At 45.6% G+C, this 15,024-nt stretch overlaps 2 protein-coding genes across 3 annotated transcripts in view; both read right to left on the bottom strand.

The window, feature by feature from the left end:
- Positions 1–15,024, bottom strand: part of LOC307223113 (protein C19orf12 homolog) — a 116,584-nt gene that overhangs the window by 14,498 nt on the left and 87,062 nt on the right. The window lies entirely within an intron of this gene.
- Positions 6,953–12,283, bottom strand: LOC307223108 (protein C19orf12 homolog). 2 transcript variants are annotated; one of them, XM_079988960.1, is made up of 3 exons: positions 12,044–12,283; positions 10,099–11,384; positions 6,953–7,688 (listed from the first exon to the last, which is right to left on the bottom strand). In XM_079988960.1, exons 2-3 carry the CDS (start codon positions 10,259–10,261, stop codon positions 7,414–7,416), a joined length of 438 nt encoding a protein of 145 aa, XP_079845086.1. In that variant the 5' UTR covers positions 10,262–11,384; positions 12,044–12,283; the 3' UTR covers positions 6,953–7,413. The 2 variants fall into 2 exon arrangements, with proteins under 2 accessions (XP_079845086.1, XP_079845085.1); XM_079988959.1 differs by having other exon boundaries at positions 10,099–10,274; positions 11,307–12,283.

Here is a 15,024-nt window from a genome sequence, read left to right on the forward strand (position 1 = left end):
CTGGGCATGGTCGGCCAAGTGGTTGTAAAGAAGGATAGAACTTTTTTTATGTATGCTACAACAGCAGCAATAATTCTTATAGCAAAGTACTGGAAGACACAAGACCTACCCACCGTGGAAGAGTGGCAGATGAAAGTGATCGACTACATGGGCCTGGCAGAGATGACGAGCAGAATCCGTGACCAGGGAAAAGCAACGGCGGAAGAAGATTGGAAAAAATTTAAAGACTATTTAAAGAAATACTCTAAAATTAGTGAATGTTAGATTGATGTTGAATAAGAAAAATAGGGGTTAACAGCGATTATGATTAAGTGGAAGAAAATGAATGTTTTTATAATAAATCTGAAAGTAAGGGAGGGATTTGTTAATTAATTAATTTGACATGAGAATGCAGAAAGGGGAGGTACGAGGAAGTCGGGAGAGTAAGAAATATGAAATTAAGAGCAGGAAATTATACATGTTGCATTTTATTGTCTTTTGTTGTTTTGTTTTATTTGTTAAAAAAATATATGGAAAACTGAATAAAAATTATTTAAAAAAAAACAAAACAAATGTCATAGACCAAATGGAGCAAACAGCACGCAGACCTAGTGGTGGGAGGAAAAAAATCCTTAAATAAGAGACACAGGGGAATGATTAATGGACTTCAATGTCTGTACACTAATGCGCAAAGCATGGGAAATAAACAAGATGAGCTTGAGCTCTTGGTACAGCAAACTAAATATGACATAATAGGCATCACTGAAACCTGGTAGGATAAGTCCCACGATTGGAATGTAATAATGGAGGGATACAATCTATTTCAGAGAAACAGACCAGACAAGAAAGGAGGAGGAGTGGCATTATATGTCAGGGATGTGTATACCTGTGAAGAGATCCAAGATTTAGAACCTCAAAGTCAAAGTGAGAGCATTTGGGTCAAAATTAAGGGAGAGAAGAATAACAGTGACCTCATTGTGGGAGTTTACTATAGATCCCCAAGCCAAACGGAGGACATAGATGATGCCTTCCTGGAACAGATGGCCAAGCATGCAAAAGGAAGGGAGATAGTAGTAATGGGGGACTTCAATTACCCGGATATTTGCTGGATGTCAAACTCAGCCAAGAGCATAAGGTCAAACAGATTCCTCACTGGCCTTGCAGACAACTTCGTTGTCCAGAAAGTGGGAGAAGCAACAAGAGGAACAGCCATTTTAGATCTGGTCCTAACCAATGTTGATGACCTGGTTAGTGGGGTAGAAGTGGAAGGATCATTAGGCGCGAGTGATCATGCTCTTCTGAAGTTTACTATACAGCGGAAAGGAGCAGCCAAGCATACTAGGACTCAATTTCTTGACTTTAAGAAAGCCGACTTCATAAAACTTAGGGAAGTGCTGGGTGAGATCCCATGGACAGTAATACTAAAAGGAAAGGGAGTTCATGATGGCTGGGAGTTTGTTAAGAGGGAGATAGTAAAAGCACAACTTCAGGCAATACCAATGAGACGTAAACATGGAAGGTGCCTAAAGAAGCCAGGGTGGCTATCTAAAGAACTTTTAACTGAGTTAAGATTTAAAAAGGATGTGTACAAAAAATGGAAAAGGGGGGAAACCACCAAAGAGGAATTCAAACAAATAGCCAGCACGTGTAGACACAAAGTCAGAAAAGCTAAAGCACAGAATGAACTCAGGCTTGCTAGAGAGGTTAAAAGCAACAAAAAAGGCTTTTATGGGTATGTTCGTAGCAAAAGGAAGAACAAAGAATCAGTGGGGTCACTCAGAGGAGAAGATGGTGAAATGCAAACAGGGGACACAGAAAGGGCTGGACTCCACAATGCCTTCTTTGCCTCAGTCTTCTCCGATAAAGAAAACAATGCCCGACCTGAAGAATTTGGAGCAAATGATTCAGCAGAGGAAACACAGCCCAGAATAACTAAGGAGATAGTACAATAATACTTGGCTAGTTTAGATGTATTCAAGTCTCCAGGGTCAGATGAACTGCATCCAAGAGTATTAAAAGAACTGGCAGATGTGATCTCAGAACCACTGGCAGTCATCTTTGAGAATTCCTGGAGAACAGGCGAAGTCCCGGCAGACTGGAGGAGGGCAAATGTTGTCCCTATTTTCAAAAAGGGGAAAAGAGAGGACCCAAATAATTACCGCCCAGTCAGTCTGACATCAATACCAGGGAAGATTCTGGAGCAGATCATTAAGCAAACAGTCTGTGAGCACGTAGAAAGGAATACTGTGATCATCAATAGTCAGCATGGATTTCTGAAAAATAAGTCATGTCAGACTAACCTGATCTCGTTTTTTGACAGAATTATAAGCCTGGTAGATGAAGGGAACGCAGTGGATGTAGCCTACCTTGATTTCATCAAGGCATTTGACAAGGTGCCCCATGATATTCTTGTAAAGAAGCTGGTAAAAATGCCGACTTGACTATGCTACCACTCAGTGGATTTGTAACTCGCTGACTGACTGAACCCAAAGGATGCTCATCAATGGTTCCTCTTCATCCTGGTGAAGAGTGACTAGTGGGGTGCCACAGGGTTCTGTCTTGGGCCCAGCCTTATTCAAGATCTTTATCAACAACTTGGATGATGGACTCAAGGGCATCCTGATCAAATTTGCAGATGACACCAAACTGGGAGGGGTGGCTAACACCCCAGAGGACAGGATCACACTTCAAAATGACCTTGACAGATTAGAGAACTGGGCCAAAACAAACAAGATGAACTTTAACAGGGAGAAATGTAAAGTATTGCACTTGGGCAAAAAAAAAATGAGATGCACAAAAACAAGATGGGTGACACCTGGCTTGAGAGCAGTACATGTGAAAAGGATCTAGGAGTCTTGGTTGACCACAAACTTGACATGAGCCAACAGTGTGACGCGGCAGCTAAAAAAGCCAATGCAATTCTGGTCTGCATCAATAGGAGTATAGCATCTAGATCAAGGGAAGTAATAGTGCCACTGTATTCTGCTCTGGTCAGACCTCACCTGGAGTACTGTGTCCAGTTCTGGGCACCACAGTTCAAGAAGGACACTGACAAACTGGAACGTGTCCAGAGGAGGGCAACCAAAATGGTCAAAGGCCTGGAAACGATGCCTTATGAGGAACAGCTAAGGGAGCTGGGCATGTTTAGCCTGGAGAAGAGGAGGTTAAGGGGTGATATGATAGCCATGTTCAAATATATAAAGGGATGTCACATAGAGGAGGGAGAAAGGTTGTTTTCTGCTGCTCCAGAGAAGCGGACACGGAGAAATGGTTCCAAACTACAAGAAAGAAGATTCCACCTAAACATTAGGAAGAACTTCCTGACAGTAAAAGCTGTTCAACAGTGGAATTTGCTGCCAAGGAGTGTGGTGGGGTCTCCTTCTTTGGAGGTCTTTAAGCAGAGGCTTGACAACCATATGTCAGGAGTGCTCTGATGCTTGGCAGGGGGTTGGACTCGATGGCCCTTGTGGTCTCTTCCAACTCTATGATTCTATGATTCTATATTTGAAGATGGCTATCACATTTCCTATCAGTCTCTAAATCCATGCTAAACATCCCCAACTCCCTCAACCATTCCCCATAAGGCTTGGTTTCCAGACCCTTGAGCATCTTGATCGCCGTCCTCTGCACGTGTTCCAGCTAATGCCCTCATGATTTGATTATCAATGAGAGGGACAACCTGACATGTGTAACTGAGACCTGGGCAGATGTGCTCAGAAACGCTGTGCCATCAGCTCCATCATGGAGGAAGCTTTGGAGTTGATGCAAGGTGTCTTCCTTGGACATACAAAAAGGTCTCACCAAGGAGCTCAGAGTGGTGTACATGGTTCTCTCCCTCCCCATTTAATCCACACAGCCCGACCCCCTGCCCCATGAGGTAAGATTAGGTGAAGAATGGCAGTGACTGGCCCAAGGTCACCCAGTGAACTTCATGGCTGAGTGATTTGAACCCTGGTCTCTGCCAGGTCCTAGCCCAGCACTCTATTCCACTACATCACTCTGGCATATGTGCAATGCCTACACTAAATCCTGGAAGGCTCTGCTTTCCCTTTAGCCCATATTGGACTTCAGAAACTGAGTCAGTAAGTTAATGGACAAAGGGGGGGGGCTCTCCTATCTCTCTACCTTAACAGCTTCTTTGCTCCTCTAGCTTCACCCCACTCCTCGGTTCAATGGTTTCCTCTCTCCTCAACTACTTCCTACAAGTCTCTCCTTGAAATCCCCCAACCACTGCTTTATCAAATTCTTCCTCAAAGCCACCTTGGTCCATGACGCATTTGGCTTCACCTCCAAATCCTCATCCCGATGTTGTGAGTTTCATGGCTAAGTGGGGAGTTCAGACCCTGGTTTCTCCCAAGTCCTAGCCCTGCACTCTGTCCACTGTGTCTCTCTGGCATATGTGTGATGCCAAAGGGAGCTTTGCTCCCATGCAAACAACAGCTTCACAGGAGCCATTCTTATCATGACCACAGCAGGGAAGAAAAGGGTTAAAATCCCTCCTCTGCACCACCAGCAGCAGTTGTTGGCTTCATTCCCACCCCACAACCCAGTGACTGCAATTTGCATACAACATGCAGATTTTAAAATAATAACAATGATGTCGACACTTTTACCACCATGTCTACTTTGGTTCATAGACAAATGACCATAGCTCATCGCCCGAGGGTTCTCTGCTCTGGTTGAAAGAAGCTTTCAGAAGTGTTTTGTAGCCTAGATAACAGGACCCTTGTACCTGGAGATGAGAGCAATCAAACACTGGAGCTACAGTCGCTCCCCCAGTCTACAGCCAGACCCATATTTACATCACAGTGTTGGACCATTTCGATTGAATACCATTTACATATCCAGTGTTGGACCATCTCGATTGAATACTCCCTGCTGATGTGGATAGATTCCTCCAAGTTAGTAGGCCCACCACCTGCCTCCTTGATCCGTGCCCGTCTTGACTGATTAGGGAGTGTCCAGGTGTTGCGTGGACCCCCCTGGTTGAAATTATCAATCTGTCTCTTGACACAGGGACATTCCCAGGGGAACTGAAGGAAGCAGTGGTATGTCCACTCTTAAAAAAAACTTCATTAGATCCCTTAGACCTATCCAATTACCGCCCCGTTTCAAATCTTCCATATCTGGGTAAGGTAATTGAGAGAGCGGTTGCTGAACAGCTTGGTAGGTTTCTGGAGGAAACATCGGCTTTAGATCCACTTCAGTCCGGTTTCTGTCCTGGTTTCGGGACCAAGACGGCTCTGGTTGCCCTAACAGACGATCTCCGTAGACAGCTGGATCAAGGCGGGTCAGGACTGGTGATCCTTTTAGATTTGTCAGCAGCCTTTGACATGGTTGATCATGATCTTCTGGACCACCACCTCGCAGACGTGGGGATACAGGGCATAGCCCATAACTGGCTGTGCTCTTTTATCTCTGGTTGGGGCCAGAGGGTGGCACTAGGGAGGGAAATGTCGTTGCGCCACTCCTTGGTGTGTGGAGTGCCGCAGGGCGCAATCCTCTCCCCGATGCTTTTTAACATCTTTATGCGCCCCCTTGCCCAGATTATCCGGAGCTTTGGGCTGGGCTGTCACCAATATGCTGATGACACTCAGCTCTATCTGCTGATGGATGGCCACACCAACTCGGCCCCAAACACACTGACCAGATGCTTGGAAGCTGTGGCTGGATGGTTTCGTGGGAGCCGATTGAAACTAAATCCTTCGAAGACAGAGCTCCTATGGCTGGGTCGGGATGGCATGGGGATGAGGGACCAATTCCCTTCTCTTGCGGGGGCCCAATTAGTGCCACTGCCTTCCGTTAAGAGTTTGGGTGTAATCCTTGACGCCTCCCTTTCCATGAAGGTGCAAGTTACAGCAACAGCCAAGGCGACATTTTTCCACATTTGCCGCATCAAGCAGTTGGTCCCTTACCTTTCCCGCCCCGACCTGGCCACAGTGATCCATGCGATGGTCATCTCCAGGCTTGACTACTGTAATTCGCTCTACACAGGGCTGCCCTTGAAGCTGTCCCAGAAACTCCAGCGGCTGCAGAATGCTGCAGTGAGACTCCTCACGGGGTCTCTGCCATGGGAGCATATTCACCCAGTGCTTTTCAAGCTGCACTGGCTCCCGGTGGAGTACAGGATCAGATTTAAGGTGCTGCTTTTGACCTTTAAAGCCCTTCACGGCCTAGGACCCTCGTACCTACGGGACCGCCTCTCCCGGTATGCCCCACGGAGAGCCTCAAATAGCAACACCCTTGTGGTCCCAGGCCCTAAGGAAGTTAGATTGGCTTCAACCAGAGCCAGGGCCTTTTCAACTCTGGCTCCGGTCTGGTGGAACGCTCTGCCTCACGAGACCAGGGCCCTGCAGGATCTGATTTCTTTCCGCAGGGCTTGTAAGACAGAGTTGTTCCGCCTTGCCTTTGGCTTGGAGCCAATTTGATTCCCTCCCTCCCTCTCTTTCTTTTTTCTTTTCCTTCTCCTTCTGCGATGAGGCTACATTTTAATATTTTAATGTTTCAATATTTTAATGTATTTTTTTATTTTTTTTTTAAACGTTGTAATCATTTAACTTGTTTTTATTATTGCTTGTAAGCCGCTCTGAGCCCAGCCTTGGCTGGGGAGGGCAGGGTATAAATAAAATTATTATTATTATTATTATTATTATTATTATTATTATTATTATTATTATTATTATTGTTATCCAATGTGCCTTGCCTGCATTTGCAAGCATTTTAGTGTGGATTTCCCCTAATAAATATTTTGCTATGCAATTTTGACTAATATATGCATTTTTGCATACATTGGCTGGCTAGAGAACTTCATCACAAAATTTTGAGAAGCAAATTTTGAAGGACAGCTCACATACTATTTCTGGAATGCAAATTAAAATGCGAATTCCATTGAAATGAAAACAAACTCGAATTTTCCCCTCATCCCTACTCAGGAGACTTGTAAACAGTTTTTAAAACGCAATCACACCAAAGCTCACAAGGGGCAGATTTATTTGAATTCAGCTGCTAAGGAGGGGTGGAAACAGAAACTTTGTTTTTTTCTATGTTCTTGGCACTCTGTTTCAAAAAGGCACATTCCAATTCTGAACGTTTCCTTTTCTGATCAAGATTAGTGGGGAAATGGAAGAAAACAAGCATATAAGGATAAAAACGGGAGACAAAAGGCACCCCGGATCTAGAGCTGTGTACGCGCCATACATTTAAAGGACACCGCTTTCTCCCAAAATAATCCTGGGAACTGTAGTTTACTCCTCGCAGAGCTATAATTCCCCAGCAACCTTTTAAAAGCTACAGTTCCCAGGATTATTTGGGGGGAAGTCAAATGCTTTAAATGTTTGGTGCCTGCTTAGCCTAGGACCTGCACCACACATTCCCCGTGAGGCTGGTGGTATCTTCATCCGGCATCCGCTTCTGAATGCACACACATTGGTTTCGTCAAGGTTTCGTTTTGTCAAACTTGATTTCGGCTTTGAGTTCATTGGCGAGATAGTCCATCACCACCCCAATCAGTTGCTCTTGTATGGCTACGTCCTCCATGATCAGATTCATGAGCTGCACCACGTTTGGCCACTCCATGTCCTGGATGACTCGAAAGGCTATCTTGTACAGTTGCTGCTGCTTCGCGGGAGGCATTTCCCGAATAATCTGACGGGCAGGCTTAAATTGTCCAGCTGTCATCTGGGAGCCGACCAAGCCACCAACTGTACCCCCTAGAAAAGCCACACAGAGAGAAGTATCGTTTTGTAAGACATCCTGCTTTGAAAGCTTTGCAGCCCAATCCAGAAAATATTTTGCAGATTCAAGAGTTCTGGTACATCTATGCATAATAATAATAATAATAAATAACCCCGCCCATCTGGCTGGGCTGCCCCAGCTGCACATGCACATGCACAGGTACACACAACCCCCCCCCCTTGTCTTCTGGTATAGGTGAAGATCAGAGCCCAGAGGACCCTGCCTTGTAATGTTTCGTTTCATACAAGGATTCTGTCCTGGTTCCCAGTTGCTGAGGAACAAGGACTTGAAGGAGGAGCCTTCCAATAGGATTTAATGTTTAGATCTCCACAATATACATGCAAATCGCTAGCTTAACCTAATACAAGGCAATACACATAATTAATTCTGCATGCATCTACAACAAGGGCAGGTGATCTGCCTCCCAAAACTTTGAATGTTGCTCTGATACTGACACACACCCTTGCTATCCTATATATAGGAATGAGGCAGGCTCAGCTTAGTGTAGCAAGCGTTTCTGCAATCTCTCACTTAGGTGGATTCATCTATTCCAGGCATAGGCAAACTCTGGCCCTCCAGATGTTTTGAGACTACAATTCCCATCATCCCTGACCACTGGTCCTGTTAGCTAGGGATGATGGGAATTGTAGTCCCAAACATTTGGAGGGCCGGAGTTTGCCTATGCCTGATCTATTCTTTCCTCTTTTGGTGTCTTCTGGATCTAGGTGATGAGGGAGGTGTCTCTGCCCCCATCAGAAGTGCGCTACACCAACTGAACACCCGTCTCTGGAGAAGCAGGCCCCTCCCAGTGTCCAATGGAACTGGGGTTGGGGGCGCCACAGGCATTGTGGAAGTGCCAAAGAGAGGATCTGACAGCTGTAGAGAGGCAAGTGGTGACAGAGAAGGAGGTGGGGCGAGAGAGCAGGCTGAAGGAGCATCTCTCCCCTCCCCAGGATCCTCACTCTCAGGCTGCCCCAATTCCAGCAGGGACCTACACATCCCACTGGAGCCCTCGCCCAGGTCATAGAAGCATAGAATGGCAGAGTTGGAAGGGACCCAGGGGGTCATCCTCTCCAACCCCCTGCAATTTGGGAATAACAGCTATCTGGTCCTCAGCAGACCATCCATTTGCAAAGTTCGTTCCTTAAAAGTGAAGGAGACATTAGCATATTTAACACTGATCTCCTTGAGGGTCTATATACCCCGAACTGGATTCTCTCTTCTTGGCTCTTAAGAGTTAACCCCTCATTTAAAAAAAGAAATTAGCAAGATTTATATATACCGCTTAATTAGAAGAAGAAGAAAAGATTCTCTAAGTGGTCTACATCAGTGTTCCCCAACCTTGGGCCTCCAGCTGTTTTTGGACTACAACTCCCATCATCCCTCGCTAGCAAGACCAGTGGTCAAGGATGATGGGAATTGTAGTCCAAAAACAGCTGAAGGCCCAAGGTTGGGGAACACTGGTCTACATGACTAGGACTCTACTGTAGCCAATCCATTAGGCTATTAACAGAAGAGCTACAGTGGAGGCTGGCCTGTTAGGGAGAATGGGGCACTGCCCCACCAGCAAATATCCACCTTTCTTTCAACCAGTCCTGGAATGGCTCTACATTTCATTGTCTCCACCTGCTGTTGATTGCCTTGCATTCTGCTTTACCAGTCCCAACAGACGTCAACCACCAATGTTAGATATTGCACATGGGACGTTTCTGTCTCTCTGTCTGGCAAGTGCTCAACCACTGAGCTACAGCTCTCGCTCTGTAGAACCTCAGAAGGACAAGACATTGCACCAAAGGTTCCCTGGCCCTAGCACAGCATATTGTCCAAACCCAGAATCATGGTGGCATGCTCTCCTTCTGAACCACGGGCAGCTACAGATTGTGGGTAAGGAAGAGAGAGATGAACCATGATCCTGCGTTCGGACAACACACTGAGCAGGGCTTAGCTGCCAAGCTAAAAGGACCAGGGAGAAACCAAGCAGCACTCTCAGTAGATCATCGTTGGGGCTCACTGTGATGTGTGAACCAGGTCTTTGACTGCCATTAATTCTGGGTGATTGTCCATGAAAGGAGTTAAGACTCCTTCCTGGACAGGGACACAGGAAACTGCCTTATACTAAGTCAAACCATGGGTCCATCTTGCTCAGTATCATCTTCTACACTGATTGGCATCTCTCCAGGGCTTCGGACAGCCCTAACTGGAGTTTCCAGGGATTGAACCAAGAACCTTCTGCCTGCAAGGCAGATGTTCTACCACTGAGCCATGGCCCTTCCCCAGTGCTAACCATAGTATGTATGCCTCCATACCCATTCACTACAGCTTTAATTAAATAGGCAAGGCAATTTTGTGCTGAGATTTCCAGTTCATAAGGAGGCACATACTTACCTACTGGAATGCCAACTGGTCCGCTCAACAAGCCCCCAAAAAGGGCCCCCAAACCTGCCGCAAGGGCAACTCGTTTGGGTTGCTTGGTGGCCACCTTCATTCCCCAGACATCAGATAGTCGGCCCAGAAGCTGCATCATCTCATTCACGGCAATCGGCGACATGTCTGGCTTATACCTTGAAAGCAGAAAGGAAGATCCACTTCAATGAGCATGCCCACAAGATGCTGCCATATACAGAGTCAGGCAATTTGGCACATCTAGGAATGACTTGACATAGTATATGGCAGAATATAGCTCCTAATGGAAGCAGCTCTGCACAGTTTCAGGCAGGGAGCCTCTCCCAGCCCTGCTTGGAGTTGCTGGGAGCTGAATCTGGGACCTTCTGCATGCAAAGCAAGCCCTCTAAAATGAGAGCCTTTTTCTTCTAGACACCCCACAGTATCTGCTGCTGAACAAGTCTCATGACTCTTCCCTTGGTATTGAACCACATTGCTTGGGATGAATATAGTTGGTCATATTTGCCATGCTTTTCTCTCTCGCAACCACAGACCTAGAAATCTGCTTCTTGCATTGTACTCAACTAAGTCCTACTTGGAGAAGGCCCACTGAAATTCATGAATGAAGTGAGGCATGTCTATTAACTTCAATGATTCTCCTCTGAGCAGGACAAGCACTGAATACCACCCCTTGTTTTGACTGGCACACAAAACCCAACATTGCAGACAATAACCCATTTATACTGGTGCCAAAAAAGGTGTATATTGCCTTATGGTTCTCATATTTTCGAGGCTTCTCACACCCTATGTCTCTATTTAATTTACAGTCTTACAATTGAGTTCATGGGGGCTTACACCCAAATGCAGGTAAGACTGCAACCTTTGCGATTTAGTAAGATAATTAGTTGTCAGGGTATGGGCGTGTTTTTATTTGTATTAATCAAGAACACTAAAAAAGAAATATAATCTGAAAAGGTAAAACTAAGCCAAACAAATCTCCCTTCCCCCTTTGTGTCTCAATAAATAACAGATCCTATCTTGTTTCCTTTAACAGAAAGCCCATTAAAGAGGTTAAGGTCAATAGCTAAGACAGCAGCACATTAACAGGGATGAAACCCTCATTGAAGTCAGAGGGCCTCACTTCCAAGTAAATGTGTTTAGGAAACACAAAAGTAATATTAATAGCTTCAGAGGGTTACAATATCACTTACCCAATTGCCTGACTCCTAAAGAAAACTTCTTTGGCTACAATATTTCCACAAACTGGACCACTTCAGCAGATGGTTCTTCTAATTCAGGATGCAAATGAGGAAATGAACCTGAGCAGCTTTGTAGAAAACCCCACTTTCAGTTTTTCAAAAACAGGTGCTCCTCTTTGCTGACCCAATCAAGGTTGGGCCTGAGCAGCTTTGTAGAAAGCCCCGCCTCCTTAAATCAAACCCTGCATTGACTTCTTGCCTGTTCCTGCATCCAGCACAAAGTCTTCAGCCTTACATTGGAGCCACTGAGTCCTCAGCCATGCTGCTGTTAGCTCCCCCACTTCCAATATCTCCAATGGTCTCTAGAGTCTTACCTGTGCTCCTTAGACTTCACCAGGCTCCTCAGTCCAGAGGTTTCTTCCGTCCTCAAGCAATCCCACCAGCCCTGTCTTGCCGATTTGGAATTATCTTGCCGAAGACCTTGATGGTGCCACCCCTTTCCCACTTGCCTAATCAAGTACTTCCTCAGACTCACCTGACCTATGGAGCAGCCTTTTGCTTAACTGCCCAATCTCCATCCTTCTCATGTGATTAATTTTACCCATTGTTTTGTTTTGTTTTGTTTTTTGTTTAATCAAAACTGTAACACAGGAAGCTGCCTTTAGAAGCCCTAAGCGCTGAATAGATCATGGCCTCTCCCCGCTCTCCATATGCAATTCAAAATAAAAACAATAAACAAAACAACTTACACAGCGTATTCTGTTTTTCTGCATATATAGATTAGAAAGGGGAAAGAAACAAAGTTTGTATAACTTGTAAGAATAAATCTTTAATAATAAAACAGCAATTTATTACTAAGCTTGACAGGATCTGATTTCTTCCCATTATTTCCATCTGTGTTGACAGGATGGTCCCTGGTACAGGTGGGATAAGTAATAAAAAGAGAACAGAAAAATCTAGTTGCATGTAAAAGGTAAAGGTAAAGGTACCCCTGCCCGTACGGGCCAGTCTTGACAGACTCTGGGGTTGTGCGCCCATCTCACTCAAGAGGCCAGGGGCCAGCGCTGTCCGGAGACACTTCCGGGTCACGTGGCCAGTGTGACATCGCTGCTCTGGCCAGAGCCAGAGCCAGAGCCGCACACGGAAACGCCGTTTACCTTCCCGCTGGTAAGCGGTCCCTATTTATCTACTTGCACCCGGAGGTGCTTTCGAACTGCTAGGTTGGCAGGCGCTGGGACCGAGCAGCGGGAGCGCACCCCGCCGCAGGGATTCGAACCACCGACCTTTCGATCGGCAAGCCCTAGGCGCTGAGGCTTTAACCCACAGCGCCACCTGCGTCCCTAGTTGCATGTAAGTAGGTGTAATAAATCTTTCCCAATGCTTTCCTCCCTTTGAAATATCATATGCCAAATTCCTTCAGAACTTTGGTTTTTTTGTGGGGTTGGGGAGCCCCTGCTTTGCTGGTGCACTAAGCACATGCTTGGTCTGTCTGTTGGGTAACCCAGCACCACTTATTCCAGTCATATCACTGGTCCATCTAGCTCAGTATTGCCTAAATTAGGTGGTTCTCTCCCTCCCCCCTCCCCAGTCCATTACAGCCTCGTGATTTCACATCAGCCACTCACATAATTGCAGGCCCCAGATGATCAGTCGTCAAAACATTTCATTTTATGGATAGGCTAGTGAAATACTATAGGGTGTTTCAAAAGAAGGACCTGCTATATGTGTTAGAATTAGAAAGGCTTACAGTGTAAATCCTAAAGCATGTTTGCTCAGAGGAAGGGATGGGAGAATATGTCAGTTTTCTCAGTTTATTGCTTTCCCCGTCTTAAATTCAGCTGTCCACATTTCCACAACAGTTTGCAAAAATAAAGCCCCCCCCCCCCGCTCAAAACAGACACACACACACACACACCAGTAATTGAGTGTCAGTTTCTCCAAAACATACACATTTTAGCATGCAATTTTGCCTAGCACAACACATATTGGGGTGTTATTTCCACTAACTGTAAAGCACACTTTACCCCAGTATAAGTATTTTTGTGCACATTACAGTGGTACCTCAGTTTACGAACTTAATCCGTTCTGGAAGTCCATTCTTAAACCAAAACCGTTCTTAAACTGAGGCGCGCTTTCCCTAATGAGGCCTCCTGCTGCCGGTGCCCTTCCACCGTTCAGATTCTGTTCTTAGACCGAGGGAAAGTTCTCAAACCAAGACACTATTTCCAGTTTTGCGGAGTTTGTAAGCCAAATCATTCTTAAACCGAGATACCACTGTACTTGGATAGAGAACTGCACTGGAAAATTTGGAGAAGTGTGAATGTCTGTCAGATGATGGCTGTATTTCTGTTCACATCTTGTTCTGGGAAAAGTATGAATGAAGCAACTTCACCTTTCAAAGCAAACTGAGTGGAATTTCTCCCCCACTCCCTACTCAGAAATTCCAGTGTTTTCAGTGGGGCTTACTACCAGGTAAATGAACCCAGAATTTCAGCTTTACTTAAAGGAGCCCCTGCAACCACCAGCAGCTTGATGCTGACTGCATGTTGGTGGAGCCATTATCCAGGAGTGTGATGTTAAAAACAACTGACTCAACAGGTTGCTTTGGGCCTTTGATCCTCTGCCAAATATGGCCACCACAAATAGGCAAGGAAAGGACCTGAATCCAGTCTAATCCTATGCACTGGATGGGTGCTTGTTGACTCAATGATGGGAGGATGACTGCCACTCCCTGGCTGTTCTGCTATGCCCCATACCCCAACTGTCCATTAGCTGGGGATAAAGTAATGCCACTGCTAACCCAGTCTGCTTAGAACTCAATCCGAGCATTTGGCTCCAGGTTTAGGAGGGCCTTTGGAAAAGGCACCCTCCATGACCACAAGATTCCCTGTCTGAAACCCTGGAGAGCTGTAAGCAATACTGATCTAGATGAACTAATAGCCTGACTCAGTGTAAGTCAGCTTTCTATGTTCCTATGCAATTAGAATTGAAAGTGAGGCTGTGTGCATTCTACCCAAATTTCGAGCCAGGGCAGACTCAAACAGATCTGTATCACACGTGGCTTTTAATTGTGTGTTTTTGTCTCCAAAGGCAGGTAAATCAGCTGTCATGCAAACACTTGCTATATAATAGTTTTTAAAAACCAGATCTACCTCTGAGTTTCAGTATAATTTATTTATTTCCAACACACACATAAAACTAAGATAATGCTACATTATTGGCTCTGTACGTTGCAGCTTCAAAAAAAGGCACCTTGAGGCTTCAAAGTTTTATTTTTCTCTGACAGCAAAAGGAAACATGATTGATTTTTAAAGTGGCAAAAGTCCCTAATGGCACAGTCCTAGGATTCCAGCACCAGGGGCCATGCCAGACCTCCACCTTGGAAAAAATTGATTGAGAGGAGGAGAGGGCTGTCAATGGCTACTAGCCATGATTGCTCCGCCTCTATTGACAGAGGCAGCAATGCATCTGGGTACCAGTTGCTGGAAACCACAGGAGGGGAGAAGGCCCTAGTGGTCGGGTCCTGCTTGTGGGTTTTCCCCTTGAGGCATCTGGTTGGCAACTGTGAGAGCAGGATGCAGGACTAGATGGGCCGCTGGTCTGGTCCAGCAGGCTCTTCTTACGTTCTTCGAGAAGTTTTTTCTGTTTCTCATATACTAGAACCAGGGAACCATCCGATAAAGTTGAACATATACCTACTGGATCACCTTATCCCATGTTCCCCATCGTC

The sequence above is a fragment of the Podarcis cretensis genome, assembly GCF_951804945.1.
Source record: "Podarcis cretensis genome assembly, chromosome: 8".
NCBI lineage: Eukaryota > Metazoa > Chordata > Lepidosauria > Squamata > Lacertidae > Podarcis > Podarcis cretensis.